The sequence below is a fragment of the Ambystoma mexicanum genome, chromosome 11 (genome assembly GCF_040938575.1).
Source record: "Ambystoma mexicanum isolate Mex_15411 chromosome 11, UKY_AmexF1_1, whole genome shotgun sequence".
Lineage (NCBI taxonomy): Eukaryota > Metazoa > Chordata > Amphibia > Caudata > Ambystomatidae > Ambystoma > Ambystoma mexicanum.
Genome location: NC_090934.1, coordinates 196,077,372 through 196,096,145, shown reverse-complemented (window position 1 = coordinate 196,096,145; position 18,774 = coordinate 196,077,372). Strand labels below are relative to the sequence as shown.

General features: G+C 47.3%; 1 protein-coding gene across 1 annotated transcript in view; it reads right to left on the bottom strand.

The window, feature by feature from the left end:
- The window catches only part of LOC138503228 (mucin-2-like), a 208,716-nt gene that overhangs the window by 69,266 nt on the left and 120,676 nt on the right, over positions 1-18,774 (bottom strand). The window contains exons 2-4 of the mRNA XM_069622814.1: positions 16,464-16,548; positions 7,589-7,674; positions 1,603-2,346 (exon numbers count right to left, since the gene is read on the bottom strand). Coding sequence (XP_069478915.1) covers positions 1,603-2,346; positions 7,589-7,649 — 805 coding nt within the window. The 5' untranslated portion in view covers positions 7,650-7,674; positions 16,464-16,548. The remainder of the gene's footprint in view (positions 1-1,602; positions 2,347-7,588; positions 7,675-16,463; positions 16,549-18,774) is intronic.

Genomic DNA, 18,774 nt, shown 5'->3' with positions numbered 1-18,774 from the left:
CTGCAAGGAGCTGCACCCAGGGATGAGAAGGACCTGTGGCTTAGGAGAGGGTGTACAGTATCTCCGGCCGATGCCCTATGGCAGCAAAACAGCACAGGGAAAGTGGTTATGCCACTGAACTTGTTGCGCCCAGCACTGACACACTGCAATATCCAACACATGGTGCTTGCCACACATATTGGAGAAACATGGTCCTGCCCTAACTTGGCGGAGCACGTGGCCGAGTTCATGAGTAATTGTTTGACTTGTGAGCAGTTAACTGCATGGCATACTTTTAGAGTTGTGAGAGGGGCCATACATCGCCCAGTTGGTCGATTCCAACACCTCCACGTCGGCTATGTCGACATGATCCAATTCTGCCAAGGCTACCGCTACATGATAATGGTTGTATTTCCATCATCACAATGGATGAGGAGGGGATGCAGGCGTGTTGATGGATCACCGGTGCAGCACGCACTCCTATTGGGCAGATTGGTAGATGCCATACATCTCCCAGAGAGACTAGCAATAGTGAGGTTCCAAGCACACACAAATGTGGCAGACCCATTCTCCAGGGGAAACAAGGCAGCAGACATGGAAGCAAAATGTGCCGCATATTTTGGAGACCTTCTAGAACTCGAGGCTCCCTCCCACGCATGTGATTATGTCAGAACAATGATACTCAAAGAGGGGTACGATATATTACCAACAACACAAATTATGGAGCTGCTATGAGCTGCATCCAGGGGGGAGAAGGAACTGTGGCTTAGGAGAGGATGTAAAGTATCTCTGACTGATGCCCTAGGGCAGCAAAACAACACAGGGAAAGTGGTTATGTCACTCACATTGTTGCACACAGCACTGACACAACTGCATTATCCAACACATACACAAAAGAAGGTGCTTGCCACCCATATTGGAGAAACATGGTTCTGTCCTAACTTGTCACAGCACGTAGCCGAGTTCATGAGTAATTGTTTGACTTGTAAGGTCAGGGAGAGGTAGGAAGGGGGAGGGAGTGAACATAAGCATTAGTATAGCTATGGGTGTTGAAGGGGTGGGTGCATAGCCAAACAACAACCAGCAGCTGTCTGTCCTTCCTCACATCTCATCTGCCTTACCTTCTGTCCCTATGGCAATAGCTTTGGCTTATATGAGGCGCTAGAGCAACCCCTAGTAGATCAAACTGAAAAGTGAGAGAACTGTGGAAATGGCTACCTCGTAAAGTGAACACATGGGAAGAGTTTGGGGATATGAGGGGTTTGACCAAGTGTCGATAGTAACGCCATTTTATCTGACCATGTGATGTGCAAAGTACCACCTCTTTTTCATGTTAGTTTTCAATGGACCCTTCCCCTTTTTATAAAAACATAATTTAGTGCATTGCACAGAAATTAATTTTTAAAATGTAAGTATTCAGGACAACTCTGTTATTCCAGCCTTCTTTACATTTACTTTCCCCATGGTTTCTGACCGAACAACTTGTAAAGTACCATTCATTTACTTCTTCATTTTTCCTGCTTTGTTTTTACTTAAACTCAGCTGCACCGGCCACCAGGCACTACGCCACAGGCCCATGCCTCTCATTCTCCACTGACCCATTCTGAGTTCTTCTCTTCTCACCTGTACAGAACACCTCCGAGAACAGGGATCCTGTGAACTTGTAAATGTAAAACCCATTGAAGCTTTGATCCCCTGCCGGCTTCTGACAGGCCTTGACGAGGATGGTCCCGCTCGGTGTGCAGGGGCCTGTCACCTTGTTGGCCAACAGCCTCACAGCCTTTATCCCGGATCCCAGGAGTGGGTGGCCGCCTTCTTCCAGAGTGAAGGGCTCACCCGAGCCACACCTCACTGGTCCAGTGCAGCCCTCCTGCATCCTTACTCCAGTGAATCCGATGTACCGGTACCAGCCGAATAGGTATTGGTCAGTGGTGAACATTCCAGTGGAGTAGATACTAGAGAGTCTCGTGTTTCCATTAATTGACTTATAATTGGTGCAAGGGTCGCCACACTGGTTGCTCAGACAGTCTCTGAAATCATCACAGGTTGTGCTATCACAAATAACCTGTCGGCTCAATGAGCACAGGTGGTTTCCAAAGTAGTTAGAGCAGGTTGACTGAGGAGTGCACTGGTTCAGGGTAAGATCCCTGCATTCGTCGACGTCGATGCACCGCCTCGTGGTATTACTCCAGGTGGTCATTGGACTGCAACACAGTTCGCTGGTGCATTTGTCAGGAGGAGTACAGCTAAAGCCATTTCCAAAGTAACCGGCTTTACAGGAACACGCTACAAATGTAGAACCGGGATACGCCCCTTTCAGTGTCATTGTGGCGTCCATTTGGTGACAGAAGTTGGCGCTTTCTGCATCTGCAGGACATACAAAGAGAGGAGTATTGTTACATTACTAAATACACAATAGATGTAACGACTAAAAGTGGCATCAGACTTACATTTATCGTCACTCTCCCCAATCTCCATACAGTGAGAGACAGTGCAAAGAATGTGACACAGCTCCAATGCTATTGGTGTTAACCATCCATCTGCCTAACCATCACAAGATCACGATTGCCATGAAGCTTCTATGGGTGATAATAGAAGATAGAAAAGAATTAACCCCACAAGGGCTGAAGCCTTTACTTTCTATTCTTTCTGGTGGAGACTGTTGAAATAAAGGTTTATCGTGACCTCTTCCCACTTCTTTCAAGGTCCATATTGGGACTTCTACTTCTAGAAGTACCTCCCTACTCAAAAACTCTATCTTTCCACTGAGTACATTCCTCTTAGGAATTACAATTTCAGTGTGTCTCCTGTCTCCCTGCTTCCCCTGAGTTATGTTTCTATAAATATCTTGCACCTCTCCTCATTGACATTTGTTTTACATTGTGCACAATTGACACCCCAAGTCTCTGGTTTTAGATGGTGCCACAGTGTTAGACAGGCTGCTTCAAACATGTTATCCAAAACGTGACACATTGCTCTAGCCGTGACCTTCATAGCAGGGCAAATTACACCAGATACCGCCTTGAGAGCTGGACCCAATACTCACAGATGCATCCTTCAGAAGGGGGTGCAATACTCTGGATATGGCATTCAGGGCCACCTCAGATGCAACTGTCAGAGCAAGACACATCAACACTGACTATGTTGCCTCTAAAGCCGGGCACAGTAACCAAATGCATTTGATCTGGAAAGGATAGCTATGGCATCAGGCTTGTCACCTCTTTTAACTCATAAAGAGCTCCCTTTATGAGGGGTCTCTGCGTCCAATTGCTCAATCAGTTCCTCACCCTGGTTGACCACCTGGCTGCTATTTCCAGGCAGTGTTGTCCAGCTCCAGGTCTCGAAGGCCAGATCCATGCTGGTTTTTCAGGATGCCCCTCATTGATACTCATGAGATAAATTTACATAAATGATTCCAATTGTATGCACATTTTCCTCATGAATATTAATAAGAGATATCCTGAAAACCTGTCAGGATTCTGGCCCTCGAGGCCTGAAGTTGGACAACCTAAGAAGAGGTATGTAGTGATGTTATTAAATAGAAAACAAAGAGTGCAATTTTGGATGAACCCAAAACAAAGGAAAAAAATAAACTAATTATACAAGAGTAATTGTGGTTGGGAATGGGAAAAGTGTTTTAAGGTGTGGGGGAAAAGTATTATCAAACAAAAGGGGGTCTTGAGGGGATCCCGCCAAAACTACGAGAAATAAAATGTAATCCCCCCAACCCCGATGTTTTATGTTCTTTAAAAATTAATTCTTTGTTTTTGATTAAAATAAATCGCATGTAACCCTAAGAATTCAGGGTCCACTTCCCTCCCTGACCACCAATTCAAGAAGAAGTGTTCCATTGCTCCTGTAATGCACTCGTTTCAAATCATTGCACTTTTACTTCATTTATATGTTGCCCTTATAACTCACCAACCACATATTTTCAAATGCTCTTGTTTCTTTGAGGCACCTTTCTGACACTAAGTTGAAAATCCAATCGAGATCGGTAATGGCGCCCATTATAAAATACACAGTGCTGTCATTACAAATTGATCCCGGTGGATTACACTTACATTTAGAAGGTCCGCGAATTGCCAGCACAGTCCATAGAGATCAAGGATCTCCATGGGTATCCATAGTGCAGATGTATTGTCCCATGCAGTAAACTACCCAGAGAAACTACATGTTGGAGTTTCCCCACAGCATTCCGGCACCCTGCTGGAAATTATTGGGGAAGTGGGCGAATGAGGGGAAAGACAAGGAAAACGTTCTCCAGTGTGATTTTTGTAATGTGTCCGTCCGACTGGAAGGAAGTTGTTAATGTCTTTGCCTTCCTGACTCCTGTTTCTGCTTCTGCTTTTTCAGTTATATTTCTCTGTCAGCCTGCTGACATGTCCAGTGGCACCTGATGTGCTAAGCATTTTCCCCATCCAATGCCCCCTGTGTCCTCATCTTACTTGATCTCTCTTCTGCCTTCGACACGGTCAACCATGCCATCCTGCTCAACCGTCTCCGTGATAACCTGGGGATCACTGGTCAGGCACTGGCGTGGCTGACTTCTTTTCTCTCCAGTCGACCCTACGAGGTTCAACTCAGGTCCTTCCTCTCCTCCATCTCCATCTCTAACTGTGGTGTTCCCCAGGGGTCTAACCTCTCTCTCTGGCTGTTCAACCAATACCTGGCACTTCTTGCCCATTTCATTGCCGCGCTCTGCCCCAACTTCCAGTTTTATGCGGATGACACCAAGCTCATTTTCAGGCTACCCTCAGCCACCTCTTCTCCCTCCCTCATCTCTGACTGGTGTGCCGCCAATGATCCCTGCCTTAATGCCAGTAAGACTGAGATTCTCCTCATCGGCACACACCCACCCTCCTTTCCTGTCACTCTCTGGCTGGCTTCTCTTGGCCCTCTCCCTGCTCCCACCTGTGAGGCTAAAAACCTTGGGTCATCTTTGACTCCACACTCTCCTTCTCTCCTCACATCTCTGATGTCTCTAAGAAGTCACACTATCAGCTGCACCTCCTCAGAGGTATTCTTCCTTTCCTCTCATTCCCCCAGAACCTCACTGTCTCCAGAGCTCTGGTTCTCTCTAGGCTGGACTATTGCAACTGCCTCCTTCTAAATCTGCCTGCCTCTACTCTCTGCCCTCTTTAACTCATCCAGAACCGGTCTGCGATACCTGTCCTTGGCCTCAAGCCCAGGGATCGTATCTCTACAGGACTGGAATCTCTGCACTGGCTTCCAGTGGCTGTGAGGATTAAGTTCAAAACCCGCTGCATTGTCCACAAGGCCTTCTGGGGCCTCAATACCTTCAACACTCTCTTCCTAAATATCTTCCTTCTCGAGCTCTTCGCTCACCTGCCTCCAACTTCCTCAGGGTCAGTCGCTTCTCCAAGCAACAAGTTGGTGGTAGATCTATTTCTTCGGCTGGGGCCTCCCTCTGGAACAACCTCCTTGCCCTCCTGAATCTTGAGGATAACCATCTCTGGTTCTGGAAGCACCTCAAAACCTTTCTCTTTCCCTCTACTTTTTCTCCTCCTCTCCACTGCTGATTTCCTGGCTGATACTGAAACTGCACTGGTTTAACTGGTCACCCTCTGACCTTGGGCCCTGGTCCCCTCCTCCGCCAGTTGCACTCCTGCACTGCCCTCCTGGCAACAACCGCACATGGGGACTGTTTTCCTGTATCCCTACAGCCACATTACCAGCACTTGACACATGATGCCTGCACTTACTCTTACACTTGCCTTGTTGGCTGTCCCTTACCATTGTACTATTGTTATTTATTCTATCTTTCCATGTACTGCACTGTCCCCTCCCCTTCCCCCCTGCACTTTCACCTCTCCCCCTTCCCATGCACTTGCGCGATCTGATTGACACCTGGCCTAGTAGGATCGTTGTCTGTCTTCCCTCTGTTCCCCCTCCCTTGCCTCGCCGCACCTTGAAACACCTGTGTATAGGCGCATTATAAATGCCATATCATATCATATCATGTCATATCCATTTCTCCTATTCTGCTGGGGTACCAGATATCCTGCTTTATAGCTTTACTCTGCATAAGGTTTGGAACCTCTTAAAGTCCTCCATTTGTTTTCAGCTATTTTATGAGAAGGTAGAGCCCAGTCCCACTGGAATCGGTTTGGATAATCTGTTCAACCTGTGCTTATCTGTAGGATTTGAAGAAGATATTTAATTCAGGGTAGAACAAGCTGTCCAAGAAAATACAGTAAAAAGGACCACAATGAATGGTGTAGGCAGGGGAAGCTTCAATAAATACATTCCCGGAAACACGACATTTTCATTGATAAGTAATGCAAAACAGTTCACACAGCCTTGGAGGTACCAAAGCTTCAAAATTCAATTCCGGTTGGAGTTTCAGTTCTGCAGAAGACAGTGACGCCCATTTGCAGCTCATAGGCATAGATTTAAGAAACAGATGGTCAGGGAAATTTGCACCAGAATCGGCATAGCAGCTGTCTTCTCCATTAGCAATCTTAGATAAGAGTTGAGATGTGTATTTATTTATTTATGCATTTATTAAGCACACTAATCCCAAAGTTATCAAGGCTCTGATGCTGTGTTGTTTACAACAATAAATCTTCCTATTAGCCCTCCTCCATGCTCGCTGATTTACCACAATCCACGTCTTGTTGTGTAGAGTAATATCGCAATGGCTATGCCAACACATTTGGGCCAATCAAATGTCAGGCCCCTCTTACCAGCTTGAGGATCTCTGCGTCACACCTATTAAAAGAGGATTCTGAATGTGGCCTTAAATATGATTTGCATATTGAAATTGACTCTGTAGTGCAAACCACATGGTCTTGTAGTGTCAATGCATGATGAACCATGTGGTTCTTTGCGACCGCAGGGGCATGACGGAAGGGCAGGGGCATGACCAAAGTACAAAGACGTTCCCTTAGGTTGGGCTAAATGAACTGACAATCATGCAGGCAAGCGCCGAAGTGGTGGTCCAATACGCACCACATCTATTCTTCTCCATACTCTAAGTTAGGTTGGCCCCCGCCCTCAGCCTCTCACTCTAAGGTAAGATTCTGTCCAATCAGATTGCCTGAAGGTTCTGGCCAATCTGGTGTATGGATGTTTTAGCCACTTGGAAGGCTGGACAGTTCCTTATGCTCTAATTTACTGAAATGTCAAGCCCCCCCAGCCAAACATACGGGCAGAATTCTCAACAATTGTATAAGAGGAATGGGCATCGTATCGGCCTATCTTGGCCCACTAGACCTGCCTAGTTGCTGCCTGGTTGGTCGCGTGGAATCAGCCGACTCGACCCATCCCACCCCATATAGGACCTCAAGTAGATTGTTACGGTCGTGTACAGTAGCACGCTGTTACACATGATATCTATGGCCTTTTGCTCCAGTACAGGCAACACACACAATGACCTGGAGGCACCCCTGACCACAGCCAGGGTTAGGTGCATCCATCCAAGGCACCCTACATCATAGCAGCAAATAGACAAAATGATCCATAGGCCTCTCCAAACTCTACAGTTCCATTTTCCAACTCTTAGCCTCTGAGAATGGGTGTGGCAGCCACTCTGTAGGCTTTCAAGAGAAAAGGAACAGTGCATAATAACCGGCTCGGTACTCACCGCCGGAAAACGTTCGCCCAACCCAGGCGAGGAGCAATGCGAGTCTCAGGAGCACCTTCATTGCTTTCACAGGTTTTCTTCAACACCTGCAAGAAATCACATGAAGCCTTTGGTCATTGGTCATGCACGCCAGTTTCAGATGCAGAGCAATGAGGACTCGCAGAACCATGTTCCTAGTATAACAGATGAGTCCATTGATGGGCGCCATTCTAAGCACTCTGCAGAAAGCTGCCATAGCAAGACGTGCCCTGGATAAAACCCGCCTCAGCAAAAGCTCGCCCAGGAAGAAATTCACACAAACGCCTTCAAGGCAAAGCACACCATTAGAAAAACCATTACAGCAAAACATGCAGACAATGAGATTTGACTTTAAAAAGAAGTAGACTGTACACAGTGGCCACCACTTCACATAAGATACAAAAAGAATACGGGATGTGTCAGGCAAAATATCAAAGGGTAGTTTTGAATTCTTGGGATTCTTAAGAACTTGGGAAATTTGGAAGGGAAAATACTCAGTTTATGGAATGGAGGTCTTAACAGAGGTGTGGGTTTCATGCCCCTCTTCTCTGAATCGGTAACTCCGCTATCAATGCCACTTTATAGGGCCAAGAAACAGTAGGATTGTTGGTCACCCTCAACAACAATCTGCGGCACACTCCAGCTTAACATTGTTACCAGTGCTTGCCCCAAGAATTATGATGGACTTATTAATAATAATTGGCATTAGGGTACGAGAGATCCCATTGGCAATTAATGATTTCAGCGGGCCTGAGAAACACTGAGATTACTGACCATGCGATTTCCGGCCAGCTGGTAATGTAGTGGCTTTCCTTGCTTACATGTCCTCGTGCTGAGATGATTTTCAAACATAAACAATGCTGGAACAATCTAAACTATATAAAACTCGCAAGCTAAACCAAACTTCATATTTGGGGTTCCACCGATCCGTAAGCGCTCATGAAATTCCCTGCTGCTCCCAACTCACACTGAAGCTCCTTTGCTAGTTGGCTTGGAGCGCTCAAGTTTGGAGGGCCAATCAGAGAGGTGAAACCTCTCAGGGAGATCCGACGGCCCAATCAGAGCTTTGAATATTTGGTGTCACTGGGAGGACATATAAAATGCCCAGGTCACATCTTGTTACACTTTGGGTTGCACATGACTGCTAGAGGGAGGCACAATGACTATGCACTGCCATTGCACTGCAGAAATACACTTTGCACAGTTCCATGAATCAGGGTTTGTGTTGGAAGTGCAAAGTCACTTTTCAGCAGTGCAAATTCACTTTGAACCATGCAAATAATTCCATGAATCGCCATTAACTCTCAGCAGACTGCTTAGAAATAACATTGGCAGGCCAAACAGTGATTGTATCGCTTGTTAGTGCCAGTTTAGGAGATCCCAGGAGAATGTGTTTTTGGTGAGGAGGGGCACGTAGTTGGTAGAAATAGCCAAAGGGATTAACATGCCCATTGGCCGTGAATAAGTGGATAGATAACCATACAACACCTACAAGTTGTGTACCCCTCTTCACATTTCATCAACCTCCTAGCTGTGCTCCAATTAAATCGTTTCTGTGATAAGTGGCACCTAAGCTCTACCTCCCAACCAAAATTAAAAACGGATTCCTTGTATAATTTCTCAGTTAAGTTTTCTATTAGACGTGAAATAATCTTGCGTGACAATGTAACTTTGGTCGACGTGTCTGTCAAATGCAAATTGACAAATAAGGAAGTGAAGATTAAACAACCTTTCAAATAAAGAATATGGAACAGCAGGCATAGAGATCTCGGTGCCGTGGGTACTCAGTAGCCATTTCATGGCCATAGAGAAGGCTTTATCACGTCCAATATCTTCAGTTAAATTAGATCTCTTTTTTCATACCCAGAGAAACTTCATTTGACATTATCCCACACAATCTGAGGAATATGGCTCCATGTTTAAGGATGCCACCCTCAACGTTGCTTGTACCAAATCTGCCTGCGCCTGCAAGAATGGCAAGATTTGCTGCTTCTAGGAGTCTACGTTCTTAGTATTATCAGAAGTGTATACAGAGCTTCAAGCCAGACTCCTCCACCTCCATAGATCTTGACAAGGGATCAAACCCATGTTGCACGACATCACCTTGTTCCCAATATGCGCTCCCTGCTCCTAGGTTATCCTCTTGGATGACATTTGTAAGGGATCCACTCCATGGCAGAGAGGAGACGGCCACCAGGGCCTCTGGAGTGCTATTTTGCTTCTAAGCATTTCTCCCACACTCTCTTCCTGAAGGCATGCGCTTTTATTTCCCCCAAGTCTACTACACTGAGCTCTGTCGCAAAAACACAGTTCACGTTGAAGAGGATTTTGTTTTTCAGACTGCTCTATTTACGGCAATAGAAGTAGTAAGGGCCGTGAGCCAAACAGCAGGTCACATTGGAGAATGATTTCCCGCCTGAGCCTCACAAGCCCAGCCACACCCTTGACGCCTGCAATGGAGTAGCGAGGCTCCTCCCCTACTCCCTCCACAAACTCAGGTGTTGTGAATTCATGTAAACTGTACTGCTCTATTTGCGGCAATAGAAGTGGTAAGGACATGTAGCCTAACAGCAGGTCACATTGGGGAATAATTTCCAGCCCCAGGGATTCTAGGGCTTGTGACTGCAAGGACCAATTGCAAGAGCCTCTGCCTCATACACAAGGCTATCTGGGGTCTGGTCCCCATGAGTCACACTGGTGCCAGCCCATCCTCGTCCAGTCACCCCCAGCATCCCTTACCAGCACTGGCCCACTGACACCATTCCTTGCACTAGCCCAAATCTGGACCAACCCATCCTTGGCACTGGACTCCCCTCCCCCTTTGACCACTTGCACCTGCACCTGTGACGCCCCATCAACATATGCTCAGTCCCTTATGGCCCCCACCCCCTGCACTACACCCTCTCCCATCCCAGTTCCCTCACACCTCCCTCTCCTACACAACATTGCTCCATGCACTTGCACAATAAAAATGACACAAGGCCCAGCACAGCTGTATCTCCTAATTTGTCCCCCCATGTCCACCACCATCTTGCTGGTGGCCCCTGGAAACACTTGCGTACATGTGCCATACAATTTGGCAATGCATGAACTGTAAACACCATGCACAGGTATCATGTCAGATGCTGTTTGAACTGCATGTTGCAAGGCCATAGGATGGCACAAAAGTGACTAACGACGGCATGCCCATCTCACCAGCACAGACACATCATCTATCAGTGATCAAAGTGGACCAAGCACCTCATGGGCAGCCACACAGAGGATGAGAGCCAGGCCATGCCAAACTACCAAGGCTAACAGCATTTGCCAGGCAAGGCACAGTCCCAGGGCATGTCACCTGCCCCTGCAGCAACACCTGCTGCCCCAACGGAGGCACAGTCAGCATCCCCTGAAGCAACATCTGCTGTCCCAATGAAGGCACAGTCAGCAGCCCTTGCAGCAACACCTTCAACCCCAGCAGAGGCACAGCCCCTGATGCATAGCAGTGTGTGCCAACAGGACAGCCATACCCCCCCCACACACACCAGCCTCCCATTTAAATTGGCGCATCTATAGACAAAGATGCTGGGCAGGAGGCCGGTGGCACACCATTGCGGACACCAGAACACATCCCCTACCACCATCCCTCATTCAGCCCCTACCACCTCCAAAGCCCACCTCCACCACCCATCCCCAGCATCCACATTCAGCACATCGAGGAACAGCATGAGCAGATGGCGAGACTCGTGCACCATCACCTGGAGGAGAAAAGGTTGATGCGGGAGGAGACCAGCTTGTTGAGGGAGAGCTTGCAGGCCACTGGCCAGCGCTGTGCATGTGCCCTGCACCACTCATCATGCGCAACAGTCCTGCTGGCACAGGGGGTCCGCGAGGGTGACAAGGCTATCTGGGCACTGGCTGAGTACCTCACCCATTCCCTGCAGATGGCACTAGAGTGCATAGACTTGGCAGGTTCCGACCCACGCTCAACCATCATCACGCCTGCCAGATCATAACAGAGCAGCCAGAGGAGCCTATCCCTGCACCTGTCAGGTTTACCACAGAAGGGCTGTTCCGGTGTTAAGAGGTCACGATAGGGAGCCACTTCCAGACATCAAGTGACACTGATGCTACCTAGGGAGTGTTTTTGGGACAGTGTGTTTGGGAAGCCTTGTCGGAGAGGGATAGTGGGGGGGGTAATTGAGGAGGGTTAGTGGGGTGATTAATCGGGGAGGGTTAGTTGGGGGGTTGTTTTGGGGTTAGTTGGGGAGGGGGTGGTGGGCCACACATTTCATGTTGTTAGTTCATGCAATAACATACATGGTTCTGCATATGAATTCACGTACAGACATTCAATGTGTGTACTGGAGTGCTTTATATTTGTGCTGCATCACATGCAGTGTATGCCGTGGGTCGTGTGCAGGTGCTGTGTGCTCTGAAGTATTTCTGTATGAGTTCATGGCGGGCTTCACACCCATCCCTGTCATCCCTGTGATAGTGCATTTGCATGTCTGCGGCTGCATCCATGTCACTGTCATCATCATCATCCGTCGGAGGCATGTCCAAGTACGGGGGCATGGGAATGTTTCCTCAGATGCACATATTGTGCAACATGGCACAGGCCAGGACTATCTTCCCCATTTCACTGGCCTGTACATTAGTGCTCCACCGGAGCGTTGAAGGCAACCAAACCATGCCTTCAACAGTCGAAAGGTCTGCTCAATTGTCACCTTTGTCCTGGTGTGAGCACGGATTTATACTGTTTCCTGGTGGCTCTGTGGATGTCTCACATGGGTCGTCGGCACAAATGGTAGCACGGGGTAGCTGGAGGCACCTGCAGGTAAAGGGACACAGGGAAAGCCATATTAATGAGTTGACTGGGCAGTTCATGCATGTTGGGATGTGGATGTGCGACACATGCATCTGGGTCTGTGCGCTTGCGAGCCCACATTCTCCTTGCTGCACCATGTGACAGGTAATGCTGGTCAAGACATGTGTGGGATCAGACTCCCAAGGATGGGTTGGTAGTGGTAGGTGGGGCATAGTGACCATCTGCTGTGCTTTGTGACATGACATGTAATGTACCTGTGGTGGAAATACATGTGCCCCTCCATCCGTGCCCCGATTGTGCTGGTGTCCTTCCATAGACTCATGTGGTACTTGCTAGTCATGACCACCCACTCTTGCATGCAGAATGTGTCCCTGTGGGACATGCACTGGTGAAAGTGAACACCCCCCCCATGCCCTGGTGCACATGCAATGTGGTGTGTGTGTGTGTGTTGTTCCTTTGACGCACCCAATACCCAGGTCCACTGTCCACCATAACGTGCTATGTACCCAGTCAGCGTGCTATTGCGCTTGACTGTGGAATCATGTGTTGAACCCAGGAGGAGTGCGCTGCAGTGTGCATTTGATGTGTCCACATTACAGATGACTTGTACATTCATAGAGCGGTACAAATTGCTGTTCCGATACACCTCCTCTGTGGCTTGGGAAGCCACTTTCTCTATTTGGGTGCAGTCCACTGTTCCCAATACATAAGGTATGCCTGCATTAGCATGTAAGCGGATCTTGGTGATGTTTACCTGTGCCTGTGTCGTTGGTAGGGTGATGTTCTGGGACACATGACACAGGAGGGCATCCAGGACCTGCAATTGCTGGCTCGGAGATGCCATGCAGCTCCCTGACTGTTTTCTGAAATGTGCCCATGGCAAGAAAATGTAGCACAGACACTACCTTCAACAGGGGGGGTATGGCAGTCCAGACGCCAATGTCGCTCTGGATGTCGTCCTGGATGAGGTCCACTATTGCAAGGATGGACTCCCTGTTCAGGCGGCAAAGTGTGTGGATCTGCATGTCAGTCAGGGACCAGGTTGTGGCCCTTGTGCGGGGTATAGGTGCACTCATCCAGGGTGCAACCTGCTGGCCATTGTTCCTCTGCATTGTCCTTCTCATCCGCCTCATCCATATTCCATTGCCTGTCGTCCTGTTACCACTTTTGCACCTCCTGCTCATAGAGCTGCACTACTGCATGCAGTATCTCCAAATCCATGACTGCTGCTACGAGTGGGAGCATGGTTGTGTTGGAAGGTGTGTGGGCCTTTATCAGCAGTCCTTGAGCTCATTGTGTGCAGCTGGGTAAATTGGGTGCACTAATGTCCTGTTCCTCCAAACCTGGGCCTGGTTACTTCCAGCTCCGAGGTGCCGGTGTTTCCAGCACGGTTTTCCCGGTGGCACCAGCATTTTTTAATGCCAGTGTTTCTGGGAAAACTGCTGTTGTAATGCTGGCTTCTTTCCGTGGTGCTGGAGTTTCCAGTGCTGATTCCAGAGGGTCCCATTGTTTCAGTTACCTGTGTTACCGGCAACGGTGGCACAGTATCTGCTGTTACCGGCATTCTATCTTTTAGTGCTACGGTCTGGAAATAGTGCCGGTAATCGGAAGTAACGGCACATTGTTTCCTGACAGTAACACCTGTAATGGGAATGTGTGTATGTTTTTGGAGAAAGACTTTTAATACTAATAATGAGGTTGGAATGACTAAAGCTAAGAGGAATTTTGCTATCTCAAAGGAAATAAATGGTATTGTCAGGAAGTCCAAAACTAAAACGTCTGTCCCTGGCATGACTCCAAAACCTACTTCTGTCCCTAACAGTAATATTCTAAAATAATTGTAATGCAATTGTGCAAGGATGGTCTTTTCTCAAAGTAATAAGTGTAAACACAAGAAAGGTTCCCAGTTTCTAGTAGTGAAAAGTGATGAAAAATAATGTTTATAAAAATGCAAGTTTACAAATGCTAGGGATGTGCTCCTTTCTCCTAGACTTTGTCTTATCTTAAGTCACAATTTAGTTCAAGAGGGATTATTGGCTTCACAGTTCATGTGTCCTGTCACCTTGGCACATCCGCTATCAAGTGCAAACTCTCCTTCTTCTATCACAGGATTTTAATCTTTTTATTCTCAGTGTTTTATGGGAGTGCAGGTCTCTGACTCGCAACTTCTTTTTCCAGATTAGTTTACTCTCTTGTTAATCAAATGATCCCTGTTGAATTATCTCTTTGTTTCTCTGAGGGCACCAAACCCTCTTTTGCATACTTGGGTGTGAGCCCCAGACTTGCATTGTTGAATGGTGTACACTTGGTCACTTTTTTATCAAGTCTACCACTCTTTCTCTCATTTGACTTAGAGTCACAGACCCTCTCTTTCATCAGGGTCTCAGACCATCTGGACTTTGGATGCTGGTCCCAGACTATCAAGGTTGTGTGGTATCCATTGGTTTCACTCTCCTGCCAAGTATGCAATTGTCTCTTATTCACATCAGGATCCCAAGCCCTCACTTTAGCTAGGGTCCAAGGCCCTCTTAATTTTGGGTGCAGGACCGAGACTTGCACAGTTGTGTTGCATCTGCTTGGTTCATTCTCCTGCCAAGTTTACAACAGTCTCTGATGTACTTCAGGGCTGCATACTCTCTATTTGATTAGGGTCCCTGACCATCTGGCTTTTGGGTGCACATCCCAGACTTGCGCAGTTATGCTGTATCTGCTTGGTTTCTCATTGGTCTCCCTCTGCTTTCTAAAGGTAGGGTCCCAGACCCTCTTATTCTTGATTTCTTTCTCTCATTGGCTTCCCTCTGACTATCAAAGGGTAGGGTCCCAGACCCTATTATTTTTGGTTTCTTCATTTCCCTCTGACTTTCAAACGTTAGGGTCCCAAACCATATTCTCGGTTCTCAATTGTTTCCCTCTGACTTTGAAGGGGATCCCCCTGAGTTTCATTGTGTAGGGTCCCAGACCCTCTTGTTTTCGGCTTTTTGAGTTCACCCCGTTGCTTCCCTGGACCTCTCATAGCTCCTGGGCAACCCACGTACTTGTACAGCTGTGGTCTTCCTGGAAGCTCCGGTAGCAAAGTGGCATCCAGCGGGATCTGCAGCGCCTCTGCAGACTAAGGCCTCTCTTTGCCTGCATGCTCCATCCCTCCCGCGGTTCGCTTCATGTCCAGTTATGGCTCCCACTTGTCCTCTTTGGGGGACGGCCCTTGCTCTCTTGCGTCTCCTTGGCATCGGAGCTTGAGCTTGAAATCCCATGGATCTCCTGCATCGGATTGTTGTATTCCGTGTAGCCAATCAGTGGCTGCTGGGAACTAGACCTCTCGCTTTATTCCTCTTGAGTGATCCTTCTCCTCCTGATCATCTTCTTCATCACGGTACCAATCCAAAATGTACAGCCACATTACTTTGTTCATCAGGGTTTTCTGCTGTTATGTAACTTGGGTTGGCAACAATAGATATTAGGCACCTTCGTTGTCACAGTATCCGCTTTCAAGCTACATGTGCAATACTCAGTATTATCTGACTTTGGCTGATTTGGTAACCATATATATTAGCTCCATCTATCTAATAGGGGAGCGGAAGGATTTGGCGAAGGGGTTGCACATGGCAAAGGAGATTGACGAATTTGGCAACAATGTATATTAGCTCTTTCATGGGAAGGAGCAACAACATTTATCAGAGGGGTTGGACATGATAAAGGGTTTTGGCTAATTTGCCAACAATATATATTAGCTATTTCCAAGGAGGGATCAGGAGGATTTGTCAAAGGTGGTAAAGCGGACTGACACCACATTCTCTGGTAATGATCGTCATTAGTACTCCAAGGGGAATCCCTCTCAATGTGAACCTCCCCCGGTACACCACCCCCAGGGGGACTACTGTACTGGGGAGGGACTTTCCTAGCGTCATGAAGGTGGTCCCTCCCTGGGAAAGAAGGCACAACATCCTCAAATTTGTCACACACTTCTGGACAGCAGGCCCTAGACTCCTGGGTAATCCTGTAGGGGTATGGTGTTCATTTTCACATCATCATTTTGTAACACACACTTACCTGGAGGGCCTGTAGGAGTTCCTGACTCCTTATTGTGTGTGGCCCTTTCAGCCACAGTTTCACTGCTTACCACTGCTCACAGCATCTGAAAGAAGAGCAAGACACATTATTAGCACTTACCTTTGGTCAACACGAATGTTAGCACCTTTGCATATTAACTTTACTAATCTGATCAAGTCAGATTAGAGTAGCATCTGTGTGCTCATCAAAGTAGCATATTTATGGACAGCCAGCTATATGCAAAAACAACATAGGATATTTAAAGACGCTGTAAAATGCAGCAAGATAGGTTATTGTAGGGTATCCGCAAGAAGGACATTGGGCCTCATTAGGAGTGTGCCGGTCCGGTAACAACAGTGCTGGTAAGCCTACCGGCACCATTGTTACCGTATCGGCACAGTCTGAGTCTGCGGGCGGCTGCCGTCCCGCCCGCCAGGCCTGAACTGGCGGGCGCGACGGCAGCCACTCGCAGACTTTCTCTAAAGTACTTGCACCGTAATTAACGGTGCAGGTGCTTCCGTCATCCTCATTCCCATTGAGTCCTATGGGACTCAAATCGGAATCGGGAATCTCGATTTTCCAGCACCTGACTTCCAGGAACACTGGTGTCATAATACGCCCGTGTTTCCGGCAAAGCCAGGCACCGGAGAATATTGCAAGTCCGGCGGCAACCCGCCGGCAGCACCGGCTGGGTTACCGCCAGACTTGTAATGAGGCCCATTGTCCATGATAGTTAATTTAAGACTATTAGTAAAGCTTAGCTGGCTAATGCTGGCTCCAACCACTCAGTGGAACAGGCTTCTCATTAAGGGACAACAAGCCAATGCCTCGTAAATCTGCACCAAGGTGAGACAACAAGCAAATGCCTGCCAGAACCAAAGACTGGGATGTTAACGTGATCATCTTTAGGAAAAGGACCATCAGAACACAAAGGTATTTAGAGGACATCAGAGAAGTGTGTTCATTAATGTTGTAAATTACTTGTTATCCCTCATCTCATATCAGATTCGCCAAGAAACCCGATAACTATAAAAGTCAAGCTCCAGAAGCTGAACACAGTTCCCACTACCCCCCCCCCGTGCCGTTAACAAAAACATCACATTCTAGCCTTCTTCTGGATTCAGCAGCATTTCTGGAAGAATCCATTGTTTGCTGTGTCAGAACCGTTGACCCATTTATACCTCCCCCTTGGATTCTGTGGAATCCACAGATATGGAACATTTGTCAGCATTGCTTAGGGAACTCAAGACTGAGCTCCAGGCAAATAGGTCAGAGGCAAATCATCTTAGGTAGGATTGTTATTAATTAGGAAGATATTCAACGCCCTCGCTCTCATGATCAATACCATGCAAGTACTCTTAACACCTCAGAGTCCCTCAGATCAGGTAAGTAGCCCCTTAAATTCAACAGTCCATGGAGCACCTCACAATCCTGCACCATTAACAGCCAGTATGCAGACAAATGACTCTTCTTCCATACCTCTGGCCATGCAAGAAAGGTTCAGTGGTGATCCCCTGAAGTATTCTTTATTTGAAACCAACACGATCTACAGCTTATGTCCAAGCATCAGTTATTCCTTAATGATTCAGCCAAGGTGGCCTTCATGTTATCTTATATTAGGATTAACACAGATAATTGATTGGTCAATTCCATTGGTAATAAAAGAAGGATCCGATTTTTCAGGATTGTATGGGATTTAAAGAAGAAATGAGAATGTTTGTTGCACAAAGTTCATGCACATACAAGAGATACACAACTATAAGGATAGGGCTCAACGGATCTTCGTATGTATATCGCAGCATTTAACCAACTCGTAGTTCAGAAAAATGGTCCAAGGTCAAATGCACTTCAATATTGTACTGGGGTGTAGGGGAAAGCCCGGAAGGACAATTTAGATTAATACTGCACATATCTAGCACTTACACACAATTAATTGAGTTAGCAGTTTACTGTTTGAAATAACAGGAAGCGGGTCACAGCAATATGGATTTCAGCATCCTGGTTGGACATTCAAGACCTGTGCCACAAGCTCCACCGTCCAACGAATCACCAAGCATCCCCATGCAAATTGGAGGGGTCCTGGGCCCTCATACTAGAGAAGAATGTGAAATGAGAGTTCAATAGCAGCTGTGTCTTTATTGCAGGAATTCTGGAATTTTTTTAGGGACTATACGGCCAGGCCAATGATTCAGAGGAAGACCATGGGGGTCATCGGAGAGGTAGGTCAAGCAAATCCATTCATAAGAGCATTCTGGTACTGGGAAACTAGTGGGCCCGGCTGTTCCAAAGATCAGTACACCAATTCAGGAGG